The sequence below is a fragment of the Cherax quadricarinatus genome, chromosome 23, assembly GCF_038502225.1.
Source record: "Cherax quadricarinatus isolate ZL_2023a chromosome 23, ASM3850222v1, whole genome shotgun sequence".
NCBI lineage: Eukaryota > Metazoa > Arthropoda > Malacostraca > Decapoda > Parastacidae > Cherax > Cherax quadricarinatus.
The window spans coordinates 9,203,800-9,224,745 of NC_091314.1; the positions used below are offsets into that span (position 1 = coordinate 9,203,800).

The 20,946-nt window shown below is 38.2% G+C and overlaps 1 protein-coding gene across 1 annotated transcript; it reads left to right on the forward strand.

The window, feature by feature from the left end:
• Positions 1-2,776: 2,776 nt before the first annotated feature.
• On the forward strand, positions 2,777-13,253 carry ND-39 (NADH:ubiquinone oxidoreductase subunit 39; the record flags this gene model as incomplete). Its single annotated transcript, XM_070087869.1, is given in 7 exon segments — positions 2,777-2,991; positions 5,033-5,224; positions 5,623-5,724; positions 7,585-7,718; positions 8,042-8,203; positions 9,930-10,104; positions 12,808-13,253. Coding segments are annotated over 7 exon segments (1,160 nt in total), but the record flags the coding sequence as incomplete, so codon positions are not given.
• Positions 13,254-20,946: the final 7,693 nt, after the last annotated feature.

Genomic DNA, 20,946 nt, shown 5'->3' on the forward strand with positions numbered 1-20,946 from the left:
AAGGTGCTGGACAGGCCCCTAAAGTTAGTACTTGTACTTGATCAGCCGGGCTGTGGTTCTTACGTCGGTTTATGTGCGGCCAGCAGTAACAGCCTGGTTGATCAGACCCTGATCCACCATGAGGCCTGGTCTCAGACCAGGATGCGGGGGCATTGACCCTCGAAACCCTCTCCAGGTAAACCATCCCTGTCCAGGCCAGGTACCCCAAGACACTGTTAAACCTTTACGGACACATACACGACTTTAGCTCATTCCTCACAAATTTAATAATACTGAAAAATAATAGTAATGTATGTAATAACAACAGCTATGGTTTACAACTTACACTAGGTAAAACTCGGGCACTAGTTTACATTTTACAGTACACACAACCTATGCACTCCATGGCTAAAATATACAAGTATTTCTTGTGCACATTGTTCTTTTGGGAGATCTTAGTGAAAATAGTACATTTATTTTGGTCGAGCACAATATCTGAAGCAATCAGTGCTTAGTCTTGAGTCATATATGCCTGGCCTGATGTAGGCAAAAAAACATGTCTACCGATGGCTTCTTGTCAAGGAAAGTTCTTTGAGGATGTGGTGGGGGTGCTCTTAATCTAAGGGGATAGAGGATGTTGGTGGGTGTAGAGAGAAAGGCGAAGGGTGGGGAGGGTTGGTGTTAGTGATGGTGAAGTATGGGACGTGTGCAACATTTGGGAACTTTTATTGTGGAAACATTTTGTCAACTAGTGGCTTCTTCAGTCCAATACAGAGAATGGTGGAATATGAGGAGTTTGAGGTAATCAGTCCTTCGGCACGAAGTCAGTGTGTTTCAGTCCATCATGTTAGTGATGGTGCTGGGGAGGTGGGAACTGGCTTAGAGTTGGTCCAACTGAGATAAGGGTCAAGGTTGCATCTGGAAGAGTTCCCTGAGTTAGGATGTTCCCACCTTCTGGCCTCTTGTCTGCTGTTTTTCTCTGCTCAGATTTTTATATTATCCTTTGTTATGGACGGGCTGCAGGGGCGTTGACCCCTCCCGGAACGCCCTCCAGGTAGCTGTTTTCTCTGCTTCATCTTCCTGTCCTGATCTTGGTAGACATGACTGTAGTGTTTAGGTGTGCTTTCTGTTGTAATATCCTGTATGAGGTGGGGGTGGGTCGGTCGGTCTGTATGAGTGGGTGTGGTTGGGTGTCTAACATAGACCATTAGGCCTACTGCAATGTTCTTTTATTCTTATTTTGGCTATAATTGAAGGCTACTCCTTGGTGGAACTTGGACATTATTTTATCTTTTGCACCATATAGTGAGCGGTCATCATCATGGAATACTGTAAATACAGTGGAACCTTGTTTTTCGTTTGCCCTGGTTTTTGTCTAATTCGGTTTTTGATGACTTTCGTCAAAATTTTGTCCCAGTTTTCATTCATCACCTCGGTTTTCGTCCACTGTACCGAACGTGTCCGCCTGCCCATACCCACACAAAGCTTCCCACGTACACGTCCTGAGTCAGTTTGGCTTTGTTTCTCGTTGAGTGAACATTACCCTGTGCTTTCATACAAAACATTTCGTAATAATCCATTATTTTTTGTTTGTTTATTGAGTGCAACTGCTAAGTAAGCCACCTTGGGGCCAAAGAAAGTTCCAAGTGCCAGCCCTTTGATAAAGAAGGCGAGAAATTGTGGCCAGAATGTGTTCAAGATAAGGATTTTGAAGGATTTGAGACTGACCCTGACAATCCTTTGCCTGTTGTAGAATCTGTTGTGGCTTTGGGGAAATCAGTGGGGTTGGATGTGAGTGGCCAGGATGTGGAAGATTTGGCGGATGACCACAGGGAAGAGCTAACCACTGAAGAGCACCTTCAACTGGAACAGCAACAGATCACAGCTGAGGAAATTGCTTCAGAGGAGGAGGAAGAGAGAGGGGAAAATGTGCCTTCTTCAGTTACTAAGGACATGTGTGCAAAGTGGAATGAGTTGCAAAGTTTTGTGGAGAAATTTCATCCTAACAAAACTGTTGCAAGCTGCATCTGCAGCATGTTCAATGACAATGCCTTGCCCCATTTCAGGCAAATCTTAGAGATGCCAGAAACAGACCTCTCTGGACATGTTTTGTGTGATAGGGGTCCAGTGACTCAAGCTGGTCCTAGTGGCATTAAAAGATGAAGAAGGGAAGTAACTCCAGATAGGGACTTGATACCTGAAGTCCTTATGGAAGGGGATTCCCCTTCCAAACAATAACCTCTCCTCCCTCTCCCCTCCTTGCCGTCTTCCATACGCCAACAAGAGTCTTCAGTAAAGGTAAAAGTTATGTCAAATGTTCATTTATCCATTTCATTAGTCCTTTATATTTATTTCTCATTGTTTTCTGTATGTAAAACTATATTGTCTATAAAATGTATTTTTTGTTAATACTTTTGGGTGTCTGGAACAGATTAATTGGATTTACACTATTTCTTATGGGAAATGTTGCTTCAGTTTTCATCGAATTTGGTTTTCATCAGACTTAAAACTGAAGTTCAACTGTATTTATTTATTCAGCATAATTGACATAGTATATAACAGATTATGAAAAGCTCCTGGTTATGCAGAGCAATGACCCAATTAGGGTCATTAAAGTTAAAATGGAGAGGGGTTGGATTTAAGAAGATCCTGCCTAGCTTGGGCTAGTAGGCCTGCTACAGTGCCTCTCCATTTTTTTTTTTTTTTTTTTTTTTTTTTTTTTTTATATCTACCTGTTGAACATTTATGTAAATTAGAAAAAATTATAGTTTTTGTTCTGTTTTATTTATTTTTTAAGGGTATGGAGTGGGTGTAAAGGCTGGAGTTTTAGCTGGCGTTCAGCAGCGCTACTCCTCATCGGATGTGCGCTTCCTGATGAAACCCAACCCTTCTGCCCTCAAGAAAGGCCGAGGAGGGCGCTCTTCCTTTTCTGGTAATGTGGCCACAGTATTTGGTGCTTCTGGATTCATTGGACGTTACGTGTGTAACCGGTTGGGGAAGACTGGAACCCAGGTGAGCTCGGTTTGGTTAGGTTAGGTTAGGTTAGGTTGTATGTATAGCACATGTCTCTTTCTGAATTTAAAGAATTCAGAATATATTACAGCTCTAGTACAGTATTTTGAAGCTTATATGATCTTCCAATAAGAGCAAAATATTGTAGTTAGAATTTTATTCATAATTTTCTGAAATTTTTAATTCCAGATGTGTACTGTTTTCTAGGGGTTATTCTTTTTGCCCAGATGGTTTCCAGTTAGTGATATCTTTGTAGGATTGTTTTGCTTTAATTTTTACTTGTATGTTTTTATATGTAAGTGCAATACAGTAATAAGCTATTCCGTATAATTCGTAAAAGGTGGGAAAGACTTTGAACTTCATAAGCCATGTATTGAAGTACATAGAATCATTGTTGATTGCAGTTCAGTACTTCAATGAATATCTTAACAAGCTGCAAGTCTTTTGCACCTGCTGTGAATTATATTTCTTCAAGCTTAGTCATCTTTACATAGACTATTCAAGTGTTGTCCTTTTCTATTGAATACAGAACTATTAGCAATGCTTGTTAAGAAAAAGTTCATTGATCTTTCTGGTAGTATTAGATTTACTAATTTTTTAAATGCCAATGAAAAGCTGTGCCAAAACCTGATATAAGAATTTCTTGTGTGCTCAGGATTTTAAGATAGGCTTGTGAGAAGGGTAGGAGCAATTTTTTTTTTTTTTGTGTGTGTGTGTGTGTGTGTGTGTGTGTGTGTGTGTGTGTGTGTGTGTGTGTGTGTGTGTGTGTGTGTGTGTGTGTGTGTGTGTGTGTGTGTGTGTGTGTGTGTGTGTGTGTGTGTGTGTGTGTGTGTGTGTGTGTGTGTGTGTGTGTGTGTGTGTGTGTGTGTGTGTAGTAATTTGTATCTGGGATCTTATTTGTAACTACAGGAGGGCCTCACTTATACAGCAGGTTAAGTTCCAGGCTACCACTGTAAAGGCAGGAAGAGGTAGTGGTTGTAGTAGTAGTAGTAGTACTGGTAGTAGAAGTAGTAGTGGTAGTAGTGGGGAATGAGGAGGAGGAGCTAGTGAAATACAAAGAAAGGGGAGCACTGCAAGGGAGCTAGGTGCCCACAGAGGGAGAGCAAGTGCACAGAGGTGGGTGAAAGGGGAAGTGGTGAAATAAATAATGAAGGAACAGAAACACGAGACAGAAGAAAGAAAGACAACCCAGAGGAGGAAAGGGGAAGAGGGAGAAGAAGAAGAAAAAAAGAAAAAATGAGGAGTCAGGTTAAGTCACGGGTGTTCTGAAGTTTGGAGCATTTTACAATGTAGTGGGAGAGGAAGGCATCTACAGAGGCGAAGCCAGGGCTAAGATTCATACAAGGAAAGTTGTGTATTAGAGAGGATTCAACTAGACGGCGACTGTTAGAGTTGGAAGTAGGGAAGACAGTTTTAGCAGAAGACCAGTCAATAGGATGGCTATGATCTCTGACGTGACAGAAAAGAGCATTGTTAGTGTCGGCAAGCCTAACACTATTTTTGTGCTCCCTAAGTCTGTCATTGTAAAGTGACTCATAGCTTTTTTTTTACTTTCAAATGCATATAAAAGCTTGATAATATATTTACACTATCACATAGAGTGAGCAATATAGCTAGACCTAAAAAATGCATAAGCAGTACACCCATTATTTACCTTCAAATATTTTCATCCTTAGCTTATAGTGAGTGGTGAATATATTGTAAGAATTCTGAATAAATGAGAATAGGTATAATTGAAAACTGCTGTATTAGCAAAATGCTGTACATCAAAGCACTGTACAGTGGGGCCTGGCTGTTTTATGTTTAATTTTAAGTGAGTTTGTTTTTTATAAATTTCATAATAGCTTGAAACGTGCTAAAAATAAGGCCACAGTGCAGACTATCAATCACTACTCAGGGCTTTGGAGTATCACTTTAACATTGTTGCTTTGCTTCCCTTGAAGGTTACTCATCAAGGCCAGTTGTTGATGCACTGCCTGATTTTGGTAAGTGGGTGGAGAATCTTGAGTGCATAATAATCATGTTTTGATTTTCCTTATAGATTATAATCCCGTATCGTGGTGATCACTATGATGTTCTGCGGCTGAAGCTAGTTGGTGACTTGGGTCAGGTGCTCTTCATGTTTTACAATCTGTGTGATGAAGATGCCATACGTAAAGCCATCAAGCATTCTAATGTTGTCATCAACCTTGTGGGACGTGACTGGGAAACCATGAATTTTTCATTTGAGCAAGTAAGTTAAATGAAACAAATGCATAGGAAACCTAAATGATTATCATTATTGGTACAGTTATACATGTTGCTGTATTCAGAATTTGGATATAATCTTCTTGAATTTTTTTTTTTTTTCTAGTTTTTATTTTATTTGTTTGGTTTGGTATTAGTTTGAAAAGTCATTTGGAAGGGAGGGGTGACAAAATGTACAGAAATGAGGTAATATGAGGAAGAGGGAGGATGGAGAAAAAAAAGTGGAAGAATATCATGACATATGGAAGTTTTTATATAGATGGAGATAGAATGCAACAAAAGCTTGCTTCATCTGTTATTATGCTGTCTAATATAAGAATACTGGTGTATTGATTAGGTTATAAATAAATGCATATTTCATGTTTTATAGAATTTTATTTACAGGTTCATGTGGAAGGTGCTGAGCGTTTAGCCAGGCTTAGTAAGGAAATGGGGGTTGAAAGATTTATCCACTTGTCTGCACTGAACTCCAATGTTGAGCATGAGGTATGTAGTACTGCATACATAAAATTTTAAAGCAGGTATCTGATTTAACCCTCTTTAAGAAATAAGATTAAGAACATTGTAATATACTGTATAATAATTCTAAATATCGAAGTCATCAACATTCTGTATTCATTTCCCACTTTTGTACAGTAAAGCATTTATTTAATGGATTTTTAAAGTAATGGGCAAAATATGCTGGGTATATTGATTTCAGAAACAATAGTCTGTTGGCTACAGAATTTTCCGTTATTGTTATAATCCACAGGGTAAATTAATTTCTGAAGAAAAAGACAATGTTTGCTGGTTGCAGAATTGATCTGTTGTTATAATGTGTGGTAGACCTGTGACTAGTTTTCAGCGTCTTCCTGCTTATGCAGCCCAGCCTGCAGTTAAATTCCTTTGGTGCTTGTTTAGTTAACCAGGCTGTTATTGTTGGCAACCTGCTGGCTGACATATCCATCACTTAGGTTAAGTAAGGTTTTTCAGGAAGCAGGACAAGTGTTTCCTGACTCAGGTGTTAGTCATATGATGACCCACCGCTGGGGTTTTTGGTCATCTGATTGAGGCCTTCTGCTAACTGGTTGAATAGGCACTTGCTGGAGGGTAGAGATCCAATTTTCTTTTGAGGACTTTTAGGCTTTTTTTGCAGTGTATTTCTAATATCTGCTGATAGTATGTTGAATAACCTAGGCACACAGATGTTGATAGTGTTCTTGTGTTGTGCCCAGAATACCCCTGCTTTTCACTGGATTAATTTTATACTTCCTCCTATCTCTCTCTACACTACATTGTTATGGTAGTGTGTAGCTTTAGGACTAAGCACTCCAAAATGTTCCACATGTGTATTATCATGTATCCCTCCTTTCCCTTTGCTCCAGATAGTTTGAATGTTGTACTGACTTTATGCTGGCAGTAAATGGTTTCTGTATCTGTTTCAGCTCTCTTTTTTACCTTGAATGGATCCACTATCACTGAACAGTACCCATTTCTGAATGTTATTATCCACTCTGTCATTTTTCTGCCTTGTGTGACACTTGCCTTACTGAGTTCTCTGAATGATAGGTCAGCTGATATTATTATAACTAGGTATTTTATATGTTATTTTTGTTCTCTTAGCTTATACTCCTACATTTTGGACATGGTGCCCCTTTTGAGTTGTTCATTTTTACAATGGAGCAATTGGAATTTGTCGCTACTGAACATCATGTTATTCTCTGCTTACTTTGCTCATACTGTATCCTCTTGCAATTTTCCCAAAGGGCAGAATCCTGAAGACCATATGTTAGGGCACTGAGCTCTTGACTTTCCTGAGGCTAAATCTTGTTTTGTTTACTACTGTTGTTTGTGATTTGTTTGTCAGAAAATTGAATAACGGCCTTTTGCATAATTGTCCTGTTACACCTGTTGACCATATTTTGTGTGCTTTCACTCCATGATTGTACTTGTCAGATTTTTTTTTTTTAACAAGTCGGCCGCCTCCCACCGAGGCAGAGTGACCCAAAAAGAAAGAAGAAATCCCCAAAACAGAATATACTTTCATCATCATTCAACACTTTCATCTCACTCTTGTCAGATGTCTTCATGAAATCCATTGAGAGCACATATGCATTTTAGTTTCCTTCCAATGGTTCTGTGATTCTGTGTGCTTGCTTTGCAAATGCAAGAGCCTCCCTAGCCTCCCAATCAAACCAGCTACCCCTTCCTTAAGCCCCAACCATATAATAGTTCATGTCACTGTCCCTGTTGATTGACTTGATTTTAATTTACTTGAATACTATTTACTAAAAGGTTAGACCAGTATGTTATTTAATTTAGCTGGTGATTCCTTTTTCGTAGTAAAATTTTAATGTTTACTTTCAGGGTTATTATGTTAAAGGTGGCTCCAAGTTTCTGAAGACTAAAGGTCTCGGTGAACAGGCTGTGAGAGCTGCCTTTCCTGAAGCCACCATTATCCGACCCAGTGATGTTTATGGTCAAGAAGATCGATTCTTACGGTCTGAAATACATTTTTCATAGCTGTATTTTTATTTTTAAATTTAGTTTAATAAAATATGAAGTGTTAGTGTTTGTGATATTAAGTTTACTAAATTTTTCAGTATGATAAAATACGAAGCGCTGTTGTTTGTGATAGTAGGTGTGCTAAATTTTCCAGTAATACAGTACAAGCAGCAACAGTGTAGTATGTATTAGTAATAGTAGTAGTAGTACAGTAGATCATCAATTATGTAGTACTGTTTAGGTGCCAAATGAAATAAGACTGCTGGATAATGTTGAAAGCTAATTAATACTGTAACTTATAAAAATTCTTGCATTTCAGGTACTATGCTGGTATATGGCGTCATCAGGGCCGTCTCCTCCCTCTGCCCAAAGCAGGCAAAGACATTTGGAAGCAGCCTGTCTATGTTAGTGACGTTGCACAGGGGATTGTCAGTGCCATGAATGATCCGGAAACTGCTGGCAAAATCTATGAGGCTGTTGGGTGAGTGCCAGCTCTATCAGTTTAGTATAAAAAGCAAATTGTAAAGTAAAAGGACACAAGTGCAACTAATGTGACATTTTATTGTGGCAACATTTCGCTCTCCAGGAGCTTTATCAAGCCATTAAAGCTCCTGGAGAGTGAAACGTTGCCACAATAAAATGTCACATTAGTTGCACTTGTGTCCTTTTACTTTACATATTGTCGGTAATTCTACCAACTTTATTACAAAAAGCAAATTGCATTTAGTACCTTAACCCTTTCACTGTCATGACCCCCAAAATTAAGCCTTTAACTGTGGCACACCCAGAAATTAAAATACCTTTGTTTGTGCAGCATGATCTTGAAAAGTATTTTTTTCTTATAGATTGAAAGGGTGCATCTTTATAAATCAAATAAAAACTCATAATTTTATGAAGTATAAATTTAATCAAATAATCATATAAATTGAAGCAGATAATTATTTTTTTCCTATTTTTTTTACTGCTTTGGTCTTCTAACACTGTGTACCAAGAATACCAGTAATATTGCAATTGTTTCAAGTCCTAATACTTCTTAAAACATGGAAATAAAGTCAGTGTTTGAGTGCATTGGGTTATCCTAGGTTAATTATTTATATTTTATATTTGGGTTCAACATGCTGTTAGTATGTGAGCGAGGTAACATTTATGAAGGGATTTAGGGAAACAGTTAGCCAGACTTGAGTCCTAGAGTTGGGAAGTACAGTACCTGCACTCTAAAGAAAGGGTGGGGATATTTGCAGTTTTGAACTGTAGTACTAGGGCCCCTCTGGCAATACAGTGAAGGAGTGAGTGATGGTGAAAGTCTTTCTTACTTTTTGAGTCATCCTACCTCGGTGGGAGATGACATAAGAGATAATGGAAATCAAATTAATCCGTGCAAGACACCCCAAAGTATGAAAAAAAAAAAAATTACCACTTGAAATATTAATTTTAATACACACAAACTGAAGAAGACATGCACAATTACTACTCTACTAAGAATAGAATACATGACACTTACCTTTATTGAAGATCTGGTGATGAGTGATGGGATGGGAGGAGGGGAGAGTTTGGAAGTTGCTATTGTTTAGGAGGAGAATCCCCTTCCATTTGGACTTGAGGTAGCAAGTCCTTTTCTGGGGTTACTTCCCTTATTCTTTTAATGCCACTAGGACCAGCTTGAGAGTCACTGGACCTCTGTCGCACAACAAATCTGTCCATAGAGCTCTGTACCTCCCGTTCCTTTAAGACTTTCCTAAAATGGGCCATAACATTGTCATTGTACAGGTTGCCAACACAGCTTGCAGTAGCTGTGTCAGGGTGATTTTCATCCATAAAGGTTTGCAGTTCATCCCACTTTGCACACATTTCCTTAATCTCTTTTTTTCAATTCCATACTAGTTCTTGCCCTTTTTACCACAGGGATGGCACTAGAAGCTTTCTTGGGGTCTGTGGTGACTTATTTTGTAGTTACAAGCACTAATGTGAAATGTACCGAATATATGCATAGATGCGACCACACTGGCTGGCTTGTAAACACCGGCGCTGAGGCCACACGTGGGACGCCTCCCGGACGAATCACGTAAGGCGAGTGTTTTAGTGTGAGGCGAGGCAAAATTTTTGCGTTAAAATGTATCGTATGGCGGATTTAACGTAACGCAATGCCATCGTAAGGCAAGGGTCCACTGTAGTAGGGAAAAAGGTATTGTATTGTCATTATTTTGCAGACCTCGACGTTATGAACTCTCCGAACTTGTTGACTGGTTCCACCGTGTTATGCGGAAAGATGGCTACATGAGATATGACATGAAGTGGGACTTATCCTTCAAGTGGAAAGCACGTATGACTGAGTTTCTTCCATCATGGCCACTTAACACACTCACCAGGGATAAAGTAGAGAGGGTAAGTACTTTTCTTCTTTATAGATACAGTACAGTATGAAAGGCCACTAAGTTTGACAGATATGTGCATAATTTCTGAAGGATCATGTAATGCATTTTGGGATAAAAGATTGCAGATAGGTTTTATAAATCATGAAGTACTGTAAGGAGATTGGAACCATACGAGCAGCTCTGATGGCAGCTTTTTAGAATGATGACTACACTTACATTCAGGTCGATGACATGCCAATTAACCCTTTGACTGTTTTGGTCGTATATATATGTCTTACAAGCCACCGTTTTTGACGTATATATGCTCATAAATTCTAGTGGCTTCAAATCAAGTAGGAGAAAGCTGGTAGGCCCACATGTGAGAGAACGGGTCTGTGTGGTCAGTGTGCACCATGTAAAAAAGATCCTGCAGCACGCAGTGCATGAGAAAAAAAAACTCCAACCGTTTTTTAATTAACCCGTAAATGGTCCAAGCAGATCTATGTTCACATGTGTAGTGCTCCAAAAGTAGATCTACAGTTTTTTTTTACATATTTTCAAATATAACAAAAAAAAAGTAGATCAAAGTTTTTTTACACATTCTCAAATGTAAAAAAAAAAAAAAAGATCTACTTTTTTTACATACTTTCAAATGTTGAAAAAACATATATATACGTTTGGACCGTTTACGGGTTAAAATTCCGACTTTGTGGTCTATTTTCGTATAGTATTTATGGTTGTATTCTCGTTTTCTTGGTCTCATTTATAGAATGGAAAACATATTATAGAAATAGAGGTGATTTTGATTGGTTTTACTATGAAAAGAACCTTGAAATGGAACTCACAGTAGAGAAAATGTTTGATTCTTGCTGATGTTCAAAAGTAAACAAATGGTCATTTTCCAATAAATGTCCAAGTAGCCATTCTAATATGCAGTCATGAATGGGTTGACATTATTTATACAATTATTACAATATTGCAGTAGTCTGCATAACAGTAAATCTTCTATTTTTTGTTTGAATAAAAATTCAAAATAGAAAGCAAGAGTAATATCAGAGGGGCCTGGAGACATGACTGATGAACAAAGAAAATGTTATTTTAGTGCCATGAATGTCTGCATTGTTCATTCTGGACCCTATTTTGAAATTGTCATATTTTTTAATTTTCGTGAAATTTTCCAAATTGCAAATTTCTGACCACATTATTGAGCAGTTGAAATCAGTAAATGGGCAGTTTCTTGTACTCAATTGATATAAAAAATGGAGTTCTAAGGAAATAACTATGAGTTTGGTCAACTGGAACAGTGGAATTAGCTGAAAATAGGGCTCAAAGTGGGCGAAATCGCCGATTCGTAAATATCGCCGCGGTTGCTAACTTCGCGAGAGCGTAATTCCGTCAGTTTTCCATCAAATTTTGTTCTTTTGGTGTCGTTACAATCGGGAAAAGATTCTCTATCATTTCATGAGATTTTTTTTTTCTACACCAGGAGACACCTCAGGATTTGGGGTTGTGACAGTCACGGGGTTAAAATCATAAGGGTAATTAATAATGAAAATAATGATGATACTAATATTAATAAATATAATAATGTTTCAAACAATTCTCAAGCAACTTTCACAGTTGTTGAGTTTTAATTCTTCTTAATGCCAGAGATAAAATTTTGACAAGAGAGGATAGAATAAAAAGCAAGAAACTCTACTTCACTCTTTCTTGGTAGTTTTATTTATTCTAGAACCAGATCAAAGGAACTAATCATCCTACATAAGTTAGGAGTATCAGTGTCCTATGGCTTAAAGTTTCTTTTATTACTTTATCAGCATTCTATTCCTTATTATGTTTTATTCATTGTTGCCACTGATACTGCATATGAAATCAGCAGGACATAAAAAAAAAAAATGAAAAAATGTATATTCTGACTCATTTCCAGAGTTTTTCACAATGCTGGATAGGCACCTGGAAATCATTTTTGGTGCAGTGTACAGGAGCAGCATTGCTAAAATTCATGTAGTCACTACACTTGTTTGGCATGTTTTCATAGACTGAATGGAATGTGGCTGCAATCTTAGAAAAAAGTAATAGCAATCATAGATGAAAGGGTTGAGAAAGAGTAGCTCTAGTCATCTTAAATGACCTTATGGTTTATAAAGCACATCTACCCAGTTTATTGCTAATATTGCAAAGTGCACGACCATTTCCCATATCTACTAAATCTAGCAACAAATGATACATGTGAGCCACCCATAAATGAAAGAAAGGTTGGCTTAAAGAAGATCACCTTAAGTGAATGATCAACTAGTTCAGTCTAGTTTGTCTTTCAATGATGATTTGTTTCTTATTTAATTGGATGTTGAGACCATACACTCTTTTATCCCTTACCTTTTTTTCACAACTCGCTACTATATATTGTTTCCCTTAATAAAAATAATTTACAGAAACTTTCATTTTGTGCATTTAATCTGTCACTGTCATGCTTTTAAATTTCTCTTAATGTTGCATCCATGTGTAAACAGAGCTTGTTTTTGACCTGATTATACTGCAGTTTTGTCTTATTCTTAAATTTTTTTTATGGCTATTAAATCTTTACTCATTTACCAGTTTTCATGCATGACACTACTGGATTTTTATCATTTTTAGGCACCTTAATCAGGTATCATTTTATAACAGGAGAACTCTTAAATGATGTGATGTAAATAGTTCAGATCAATACCTGGAATCCTCCTTAAACATTTTTCAGGAAGCCGTGTCAGACACAACTACAGGTCTGCCAACTCTGGAAGATCTTGGGGTCACCCTTACAAAAATGGAGGATCGTATTGCATGGGAACTTAAACCATACAGATCTGGCAACTATTATGATGAAGAACTTGGGGAGTTTGAACCCCCAGAGCCTCCAAAATTTATTGCAGCAGCATGAACTCATGTACATTCTTTAAGTGACCCTAAATATTCTAAAATTCTTTGATATTTTAACTGCTATTCATTGTTGTCAATTTTTTTTTATAAACTGTTCAATGTGTAGTAAGTGAACAGTCACTCAGAAATGACAATACAGTAAATATTAATTTTTATTGGTGAAGATTTAACATCAAGAATATATTGATATGTAAATAGTGTTGTACAGTATTTGACTTTTTGCAGTTAAACTGATAAGATATTGTATAAATAAAATATTCAAGAATATTTTTTTTTGTGCTTAGCAGCAGCAGAGAAGGAAACGACCTGGAGCAGCCCTGAAAAATAGATTTATATAAGCACATATTGTCAGATGTTCTTAGGATATATGGTAAGGCCTTACTAAAAATTCGTATTGGAGGTTTAGCTCTCCAACCCACTCCTAATCAGTTTCAGTTCATCACTCTGGCTTAAAATGCTAAATGTGTGACTGTGATACAGGAATGAAAATATAGCAGTCTTATTTTAATGTGGGCTCACTGGGTCTCCATTTTCTGTTCATGCTTCAAGCATTTCTGTTGCCCTCATATATTATAGTATTTATTCAGTGCTGTCTGACCCTTATGGGTTTAGCACTCATTTATGATTATAATAATATATTTATTGACATGGTATGTTACAATTTCTTTAATTTTTCTTAATTGACAATCTAACCATATCAAAATTTGACTTAGTCATATGTAAGAAATCAACAGTTTGCTTCAGGACATGTTAAGCTTTCACATTAGAAACCAGACAAAAATAATTTGTTCACAATACACAAATTGTTATAATTTGTTCCATCGAATTTATTATGCATGCTGTATGACCACTGATGATTAAGTGCTTTGCCATAAACATTATAATTATTTACAAAGGGTACTCACCATCACAGCTTTCTGCTACAAAAAATAATGTAAAATTGTAAAAAAAATTTGGTTAATTTCCAGCCTATATTCTGATCTAAATTGTCTTTTGTATCCTTGTTGCTTAGAGGCTATTTTGAAAAAAAAATAGTAATTAGGAGTTAAAACAACATTCATTACTTTGACAAAATTCTTTAGATATTAACAGTTCATCAGTAAAATAGCAGGCTAAGTATTCACTCAAGCTGAGCATGTCCTGTAGTGATACCTTCTCAAAATCCCTCCTCCCCCTTTTCCCTGATTTTAATGACTATTACAATTCTGTATCATAATTTTTCAGGTCATACCTCAAATACAATTACAGTAGTACCTTGGTACTCGAACTTAATTCGTTCCAGAAGGCTGTTCGAGTACTGATCTGTTCGAGTACCAAATGAGTTTTTTCCATAAGGAATGACGTAAATTAGATTAATCCGTTTTAGACCCCCCAAAAATACACTTAGAAAAGCATTTTAACATGAAGTTTACAAGCCTAGCATGCTTTGAACACTTCCCTACCTCTATCAGCACTCATTCCAGGAGTGTTTTTTAAGAGATTGGAGTGCAGATGGTTTGCTTTTTCACAAATGAAGGTCTCAAACACTATCACCAGCTAACTGTTTTTCATTGATCCAAATCAACAACAATTTCTCAACCTCTTCAGTTGTTTGTGGTCTTTGTTTTGTAACCACTTTCACTCCTTTTGCAATATCAGCCTTTTTAATAGCCTCTTTATTTTTTAGTATCATAGAGATCGTAGATTTTGCCATATGAAACTCGGTAGCAAGATCAGACATGTGGGCACTGTTTTCATATTTTGCTATGAGTTCTTTTTTCATCTTTGTTGTGACTAACCAATATTCTTTTTGGTTGGCTGTTATCACTAATCTTCTTAGGCCCCATGGTTACTTATTTATACAAATAATACAGCCTCTTCTCACTTAACGATGAAGTTCCATTCCTGATACTGAGTTGGTAAATGAATTCGTCACTAAACAAAGAGCATAATATAATGGTAGTGGGTTTATGTCAGCCATCTTTCATATTGCTTTAATGTCACCCTTGTACCATTTATAACATGTTTAGTATGTTTTTAAATGTTTGTACAGTAGTGTACTGTACGGTATATTGTAATAAACAGAATAGAGGAAATCAGCTCTAATATACATTATTTAAGTACGCGCACTGGTCAGAGAGCCCGTTGTAAGTCCGAGTTGTTAGTAAATGAGTACATTGGTGAGTGAGGAGAGGCTGTTTTAAAGACACCAGAAAATACGAAGAAGAAACACAAAATAAGTTTACAGCGAAGTTATGGCAGGTCGTGCTTGTTTGGTCAAGTGTTGAGCAAACAGTCGACTACCAAGCGATTATTTTTTACCGAACAAAGCGTTCAAATACCGAATTGGTTAATTTTGATTTTTAAAACATTGGCCATTTCCCACCAAGGCATTGTGACCCAAAAAGAAAGAAAAAACTTTCATCATCATTCAACACTTTCACCATCACTCATACATAATCACTGTCTTTGCAGAGGCACTCAGATATGACAGTTCAGATGTCCCTCCAAACTGCCAATATCCCAAACCCCTCCTTTAAAGTGCAGGCATTGCATTTCCCATTTCCAGGACTCAAGTCCTGTTAACCAGTTTCCCTGAATCCCTTCACAAAATATTACTCTGCTCACATTCCAACAGCTCATCAGGTCCCAAAAACCATTCGTCTCCATTCACTCTTATCTAACATGCTCACGCATGCTTCCTGGAAGTCCAGGCCCCTCGCCCACAAAACTTCCTTTACCCCCTCCCTCCTACCTTTTCAGGAACAACCCCTACCCCACCTTCCTTCTCCAATAGATTTATATGCTCTCCAAGTTATTCTACTTTGCTCCATTTCTCTAAATGACTAAACCACCTCAACAGCCTTTCTTCAGCCCTCTGACTAATACTTTTAGTAACTCCACACCTCCTAATTTCCACACTATGAATTCTCTGCATAATATTTACACCACACATTGCCCTTAGATAAAAGTACCAACCACTCTAACTCTATATCCCCACCTGCTTTTAACATTTCTGTCATGATCCTGTCAGTTCCAGCTGCTTTACCTCCTTTCATTCTGTGTAATACCTCATGCACCTTCCCCACACTCGCATCTTCTTCACTTCTAAAAGATGTTATACCTCCCTGACCAGTTCATGAAATTACTGTCTCCTTTTCTTCATTGATATTTAAAAATTCCTCAAAATATTCCTGCCATCTACCCAATACCTCCAGCTCCCCATCTACTAACTTCCCTACTAGGCTTTCTTAACTTGTTTATCTCACTCCAAAATTTTTTCTTATTGTCAGCAAAATTTCTTGACAGTGCCTCTCCCACTCTATCATTTGCTCTCCTTTTGCACTCCCCTACCAATCTCTTCACCTTTCTTTTACTCTCCATATACTCTGCCCTTCTTATATCACTTCTGCTTTGTAAAAACCTCTCATAAGCTACCTTCTTCTCTTTTATTGTACCCCTTACCTCATCATTCTACCAATCACTCCTCTCTCTTCCTGCACCTACCCTCATATAGCCACAAACTTCTCCCCCATATTCTAATACTGCAGTTTTAAAGTTATCCCATTCCTCTTCAACCCCATCCCTACTACCCATACTTGTGCTAGCCCACCTTTTTGCCAATAGTTGCTTATATCTCACCCTAACTTCCTCTTCCCTTAGTTTATAAACTTTCACCTCTCTTTGTTACTTACTGTTACCATTTTCCTTTTGTCCCATCTTCCTCTTACTCTAACTAGCTACAACTAGATAATGATCCAATATATCTGTTGCCCCCTCTATAAACATGTACATCCTGAAGCCTACCCATCAACCTTTTATCCACCAATACATAATCTAACAAACAACTTTCATTATGTTCTATAACATATCTTGTATACTTACTTATCCTCTTTTTCATAAAATATGTATTACTTATTACCAAACCTCTTTCTACACATAGTTCAATTAATGGCTTCCCATTTTCATTTATCTCTGGCACCCCAAATTTACCTACAACTCCCTCTACATCATTTTTACCCAATTTAGCATTGAGAGCCCCAACCACAAGTACTCTAATCTCACTTTGTTCAAAACTTCCCATGCACTCGCTCAACATTTCCCAAAATCTCTCCCTCCTCTACGCCTCTCTCTTCACCAGGTACATAAACACTATAACCCCCTTTTCACATGCATCCTTTATTTTACTCCACGTAATCCTTGAATTTATACATTTATATTCCTCCTTTTCCTGCCATAACTTATCCTTCAACATTATTGCTATGCCTTCCTTAACTCTAACTCTGTTAGAAACCCCTAATCCCATTTATTTCTCCTTTATTTCTGACCCCTTATCCAGGCACTGTATGATCCTTACAGGTTTAGTGCTTCACCACATAATAATGTTTACAGTATTTATTACTGTTGAAATGCTGAACATGTAGGGTGTACAGTGTCTAGGCAGTAACTAAATTTTAAGGAATGGAGGGAAGCCCTAATTCCTGGGATCAAAGACCCCTTTATTGGCACAAAGATAACCCACTCAGAGGGATCAGTCTGCCTAAAAACAGTGGATGTAATTTTAGGGCTATTTGCTGTGGTAAACATCGTGAACACATTGAAAATTTTCTTTAAATCTGTATTTTACATGGGCCATAGACTCAATGTGCAGGGCAATGAACAGGCGGATGCTGCTGCGCGGTCAGTGGTATGTGATCTTCCGGTTTCCTATAGAGGTATTCCGTTCAGAGATTATTTGTCATCTCTGCCCATCTTCATGGCCATTGGCAACAACAGTGGTCGGATGTGCACCATAACAAATTGCACCACTGTTTAACTGCTTTTAGGTTTGTGGCTGTCGTCTTACTATGGTTGCCGTACTTGGGAGACTGCGTTCTGCCTTCTCCACATCGGCTATACTCTCCCTACCCATGGGTATCTCATGGAACGACACCCTATTCCTCTGTGAGGTTTGTCGGGTCCCAATTTTGGTTCTTCACTTCCTTGTGGATTGTCCGGTTTACCAGCGAGCTCGCAGGATTTACCTCCACTGACACCACTGCTCTACCGCTCTTGCCTTATCTTCCCTTCTTGCAGATGGTCCTGCCTTTGACTTTTGATCACTTTGACTTTGTCAGCAACTGCTTTACTCTATGAACTTGACACACAGCCCCTAGTATCCCTTCCAGCCCTTTTCTCCCCTCACTTCTGATCCCCCCTCCACCTAGTTGTTTATAACCCTGAGACTATTTTCTGCTTTGCAGCGCTGCATGACCTTTGTCGGTTTAGCGCTTTATTTGATTATAATAATTATATTATATTATATTATATTATATTATATTTTGGAGTGAGTTAAACAAGTTAAGAAAGCCTAGGGAAAATATGGATTTGTCAGTTAAAAACAGAGTAGGGGAGTTAGTAGATGGGGAGATGGAGGTATTGGGTAGATGGCGAGAATATTTTGAGGAACTTTTAAATGTTAAGCAAGAAACAGAGGCAGTAATTTCATGCACTGGTCAGGGAGGTATACCATCTTTTAGGAGTGAAGAAGAGCAGAATGTAAGTGTGGGGGAGGTACGTGAGGCATTACGTAAAATGAAAGGGGGTAAAGCAGCTGGAACTGATGGGATCATGACAGAAATGTTAAAAGCAGGGGGGGATATAGTGTTGGAGTGGTTGGTACTTTTGATTAATAAATGTATGAAAGAGGGGAAGGTACCTAGGGATTGGCAGAGAGCATGTATAGCCCCTTTATATAAAGGGAAAGGGGACAAAAGAGACTGTAAAAATTATAGAGGAATAAGCTTACTGAGTATACCAGGAAAAGTGTACGGTAGGGTTATAATTGAAAGAATTAGAGGTAAGACAGAATGTAGGATTGCGGATGAGCAAGGAGGTTTTAGAGTGGGTAGGGGATGTGTAGATCAGGTGTTTACATTGAAGCATATATGTGAACAGTATTTAGATAAAGATAGGGAAGTTTTTATTGCATTTATGGATTTAGAAAAGGCATATGATAGAGTGGATAGAGGAGCAATGTGGCAGATGTTGCAAGTATATGGAATAGGTGGTAAGTTATTAAATGCTGTAAAGAGTTTTTATGAGGATAGTGAGGCTCAGGTTAGGGTGTGTAGAAGAGAGGGAGACTACTTCCCGGTAAAAGTAGGTCTTAGACAGGGATGTGTAATGTCACCATGGTTGTTTAATATATTTATAGATGGGGTTGTAAAGGAAGTAAATGCTAGGGTGTTTGGGAGAGGGGTGGGATTAAATTATGGGGAATCAAATTCAAAATGGGAATTGACACAGTTACTTTTTGCTGATGATACTGTGCTTATGGGAGATTCTAAAGAAAAATTGCAAAGGTTAGTGGATGAGTTTGGGAATGTGTGTAAAGGTAGAAAGTTGAAAGTGAACATAGAAAAGAGTAAGGTGATGAGGGTGTCAAATGATTTAGATAAAGAAAAATTGGATATCAAATTGGGGAGGAGGAGTATGGAAGAAGTGAATGTTTTCAGATACTTGGGAGTTGACGTGTCGGCGGATGGATTTATGAAGGATGAGGTTAATCATAGAATTGATGAGGGAAAAAAGGTGAGTGGTGCGTTGAGGTATATGTGGAGTCAAAAAACGTTATCTATGGAGGCAAAGAAGGGAATGTATGAAAGTATAGTAGTACCAACACTCTTATATGGGTGTGAAGCTTGGGTGGTAAATGCAGCAGCGAGGAGACGGTTGGAGGCAGTGGAGATGTCCTGTTTAAGGGCAATGTGTGGTGTAAATATTATGCAGAAAATTCGGAGTGTGGAAATTAGGAGAAGGTGTGGAGTTAATAAAAGTATTAGTCAGAGGGCAGAAGAGGGGTTGTTGAGGTGGTTTGGTCATTTAGAGAGAATGGATCAAAGTAGAATGACATGGAAAGCATATAAATCTATAGGGGAAGGAAGGCGGGGTAGGGGTCGTCCTCGAAAGGGTTGGAGAGAGGGGGTAAAGGAGGTTTTGTGGGTAAGGGGCTTGGACTTCCAGCAAGCGTGCGTGAGCGTGTTAGATAGGAGTGAATGGAGATGAATGGTACTTGGGACCTGACGATCTGTTGGAGTGTGAGCAAGGTAATATTTAGTGAAGGGATTCAGGGAAACCGGTTATTTTCATATAGTCGGACTTGAGTCCTGGAAATGGGAAGTACAATGCCTGCACTTTAAAGGAGGGGTTTGGGATATTGGCAGTTTGGAGGGATATGTTGTGTATCTTTATGTGTGTATGCTTCTAGACTGTTGTATTCTGAGCACCTCTGCAAAAACAGTGATAATGTGCGAGTGTGGTGAAAGTGTTGAATGATGATGAAAGTATTTTCTTTTTGGGGATTTTCTTTCTTTTTTTTTGGGTCACCCTGCCTCGGTGGGAGACGGCCGACTTGTTGAAAAAAAAAAAAAAATTATGGGGAGGTGTTGAATGATGATGAAAGTATTTTCTTTTTGGGGATTTTCTTTCTTTTTGGGGGATTTTCTTTCTTTTTTGGGTCACCCTGCCTCGGTGGGAGACGGCCGACTTGTTAAAAAAAAAAATTATGGGGAGGAGATGAATGCTAACTCTGTACAGGTCATGAAGCACCTGAAGAAATGTAAAGCATTCAAATTGAATCCAAGGAAAGGGCAAGTCAAAATCCTTAGGTCAAGAGCCCTTCACTGGCATCAAGGAACCTCCCTTGAGGAAAGGGGTGGGGGTGGGGGGTTAAATCTGAAGTTATATGCCTCAGGGGAGACAGTGCTAGTGAGAGAATACTGTTCTAAGTAACTGGACTTAGCCTCCCCTTCCTTGTATCAAACCTGAATGTCTCAGTTCCCCAGGCACTGTACGACCCCTACAAGTTCAGGGCTTGTCCCTGATTAATATAAAATACAGTATAGCTATGTAGGGTTCAGGCATATAATTAGTTTTCTTTCACATTTAGTTCATTGAGGCAACACTAAGTTTTATTATTTATGATTATCTCCTTATCCAC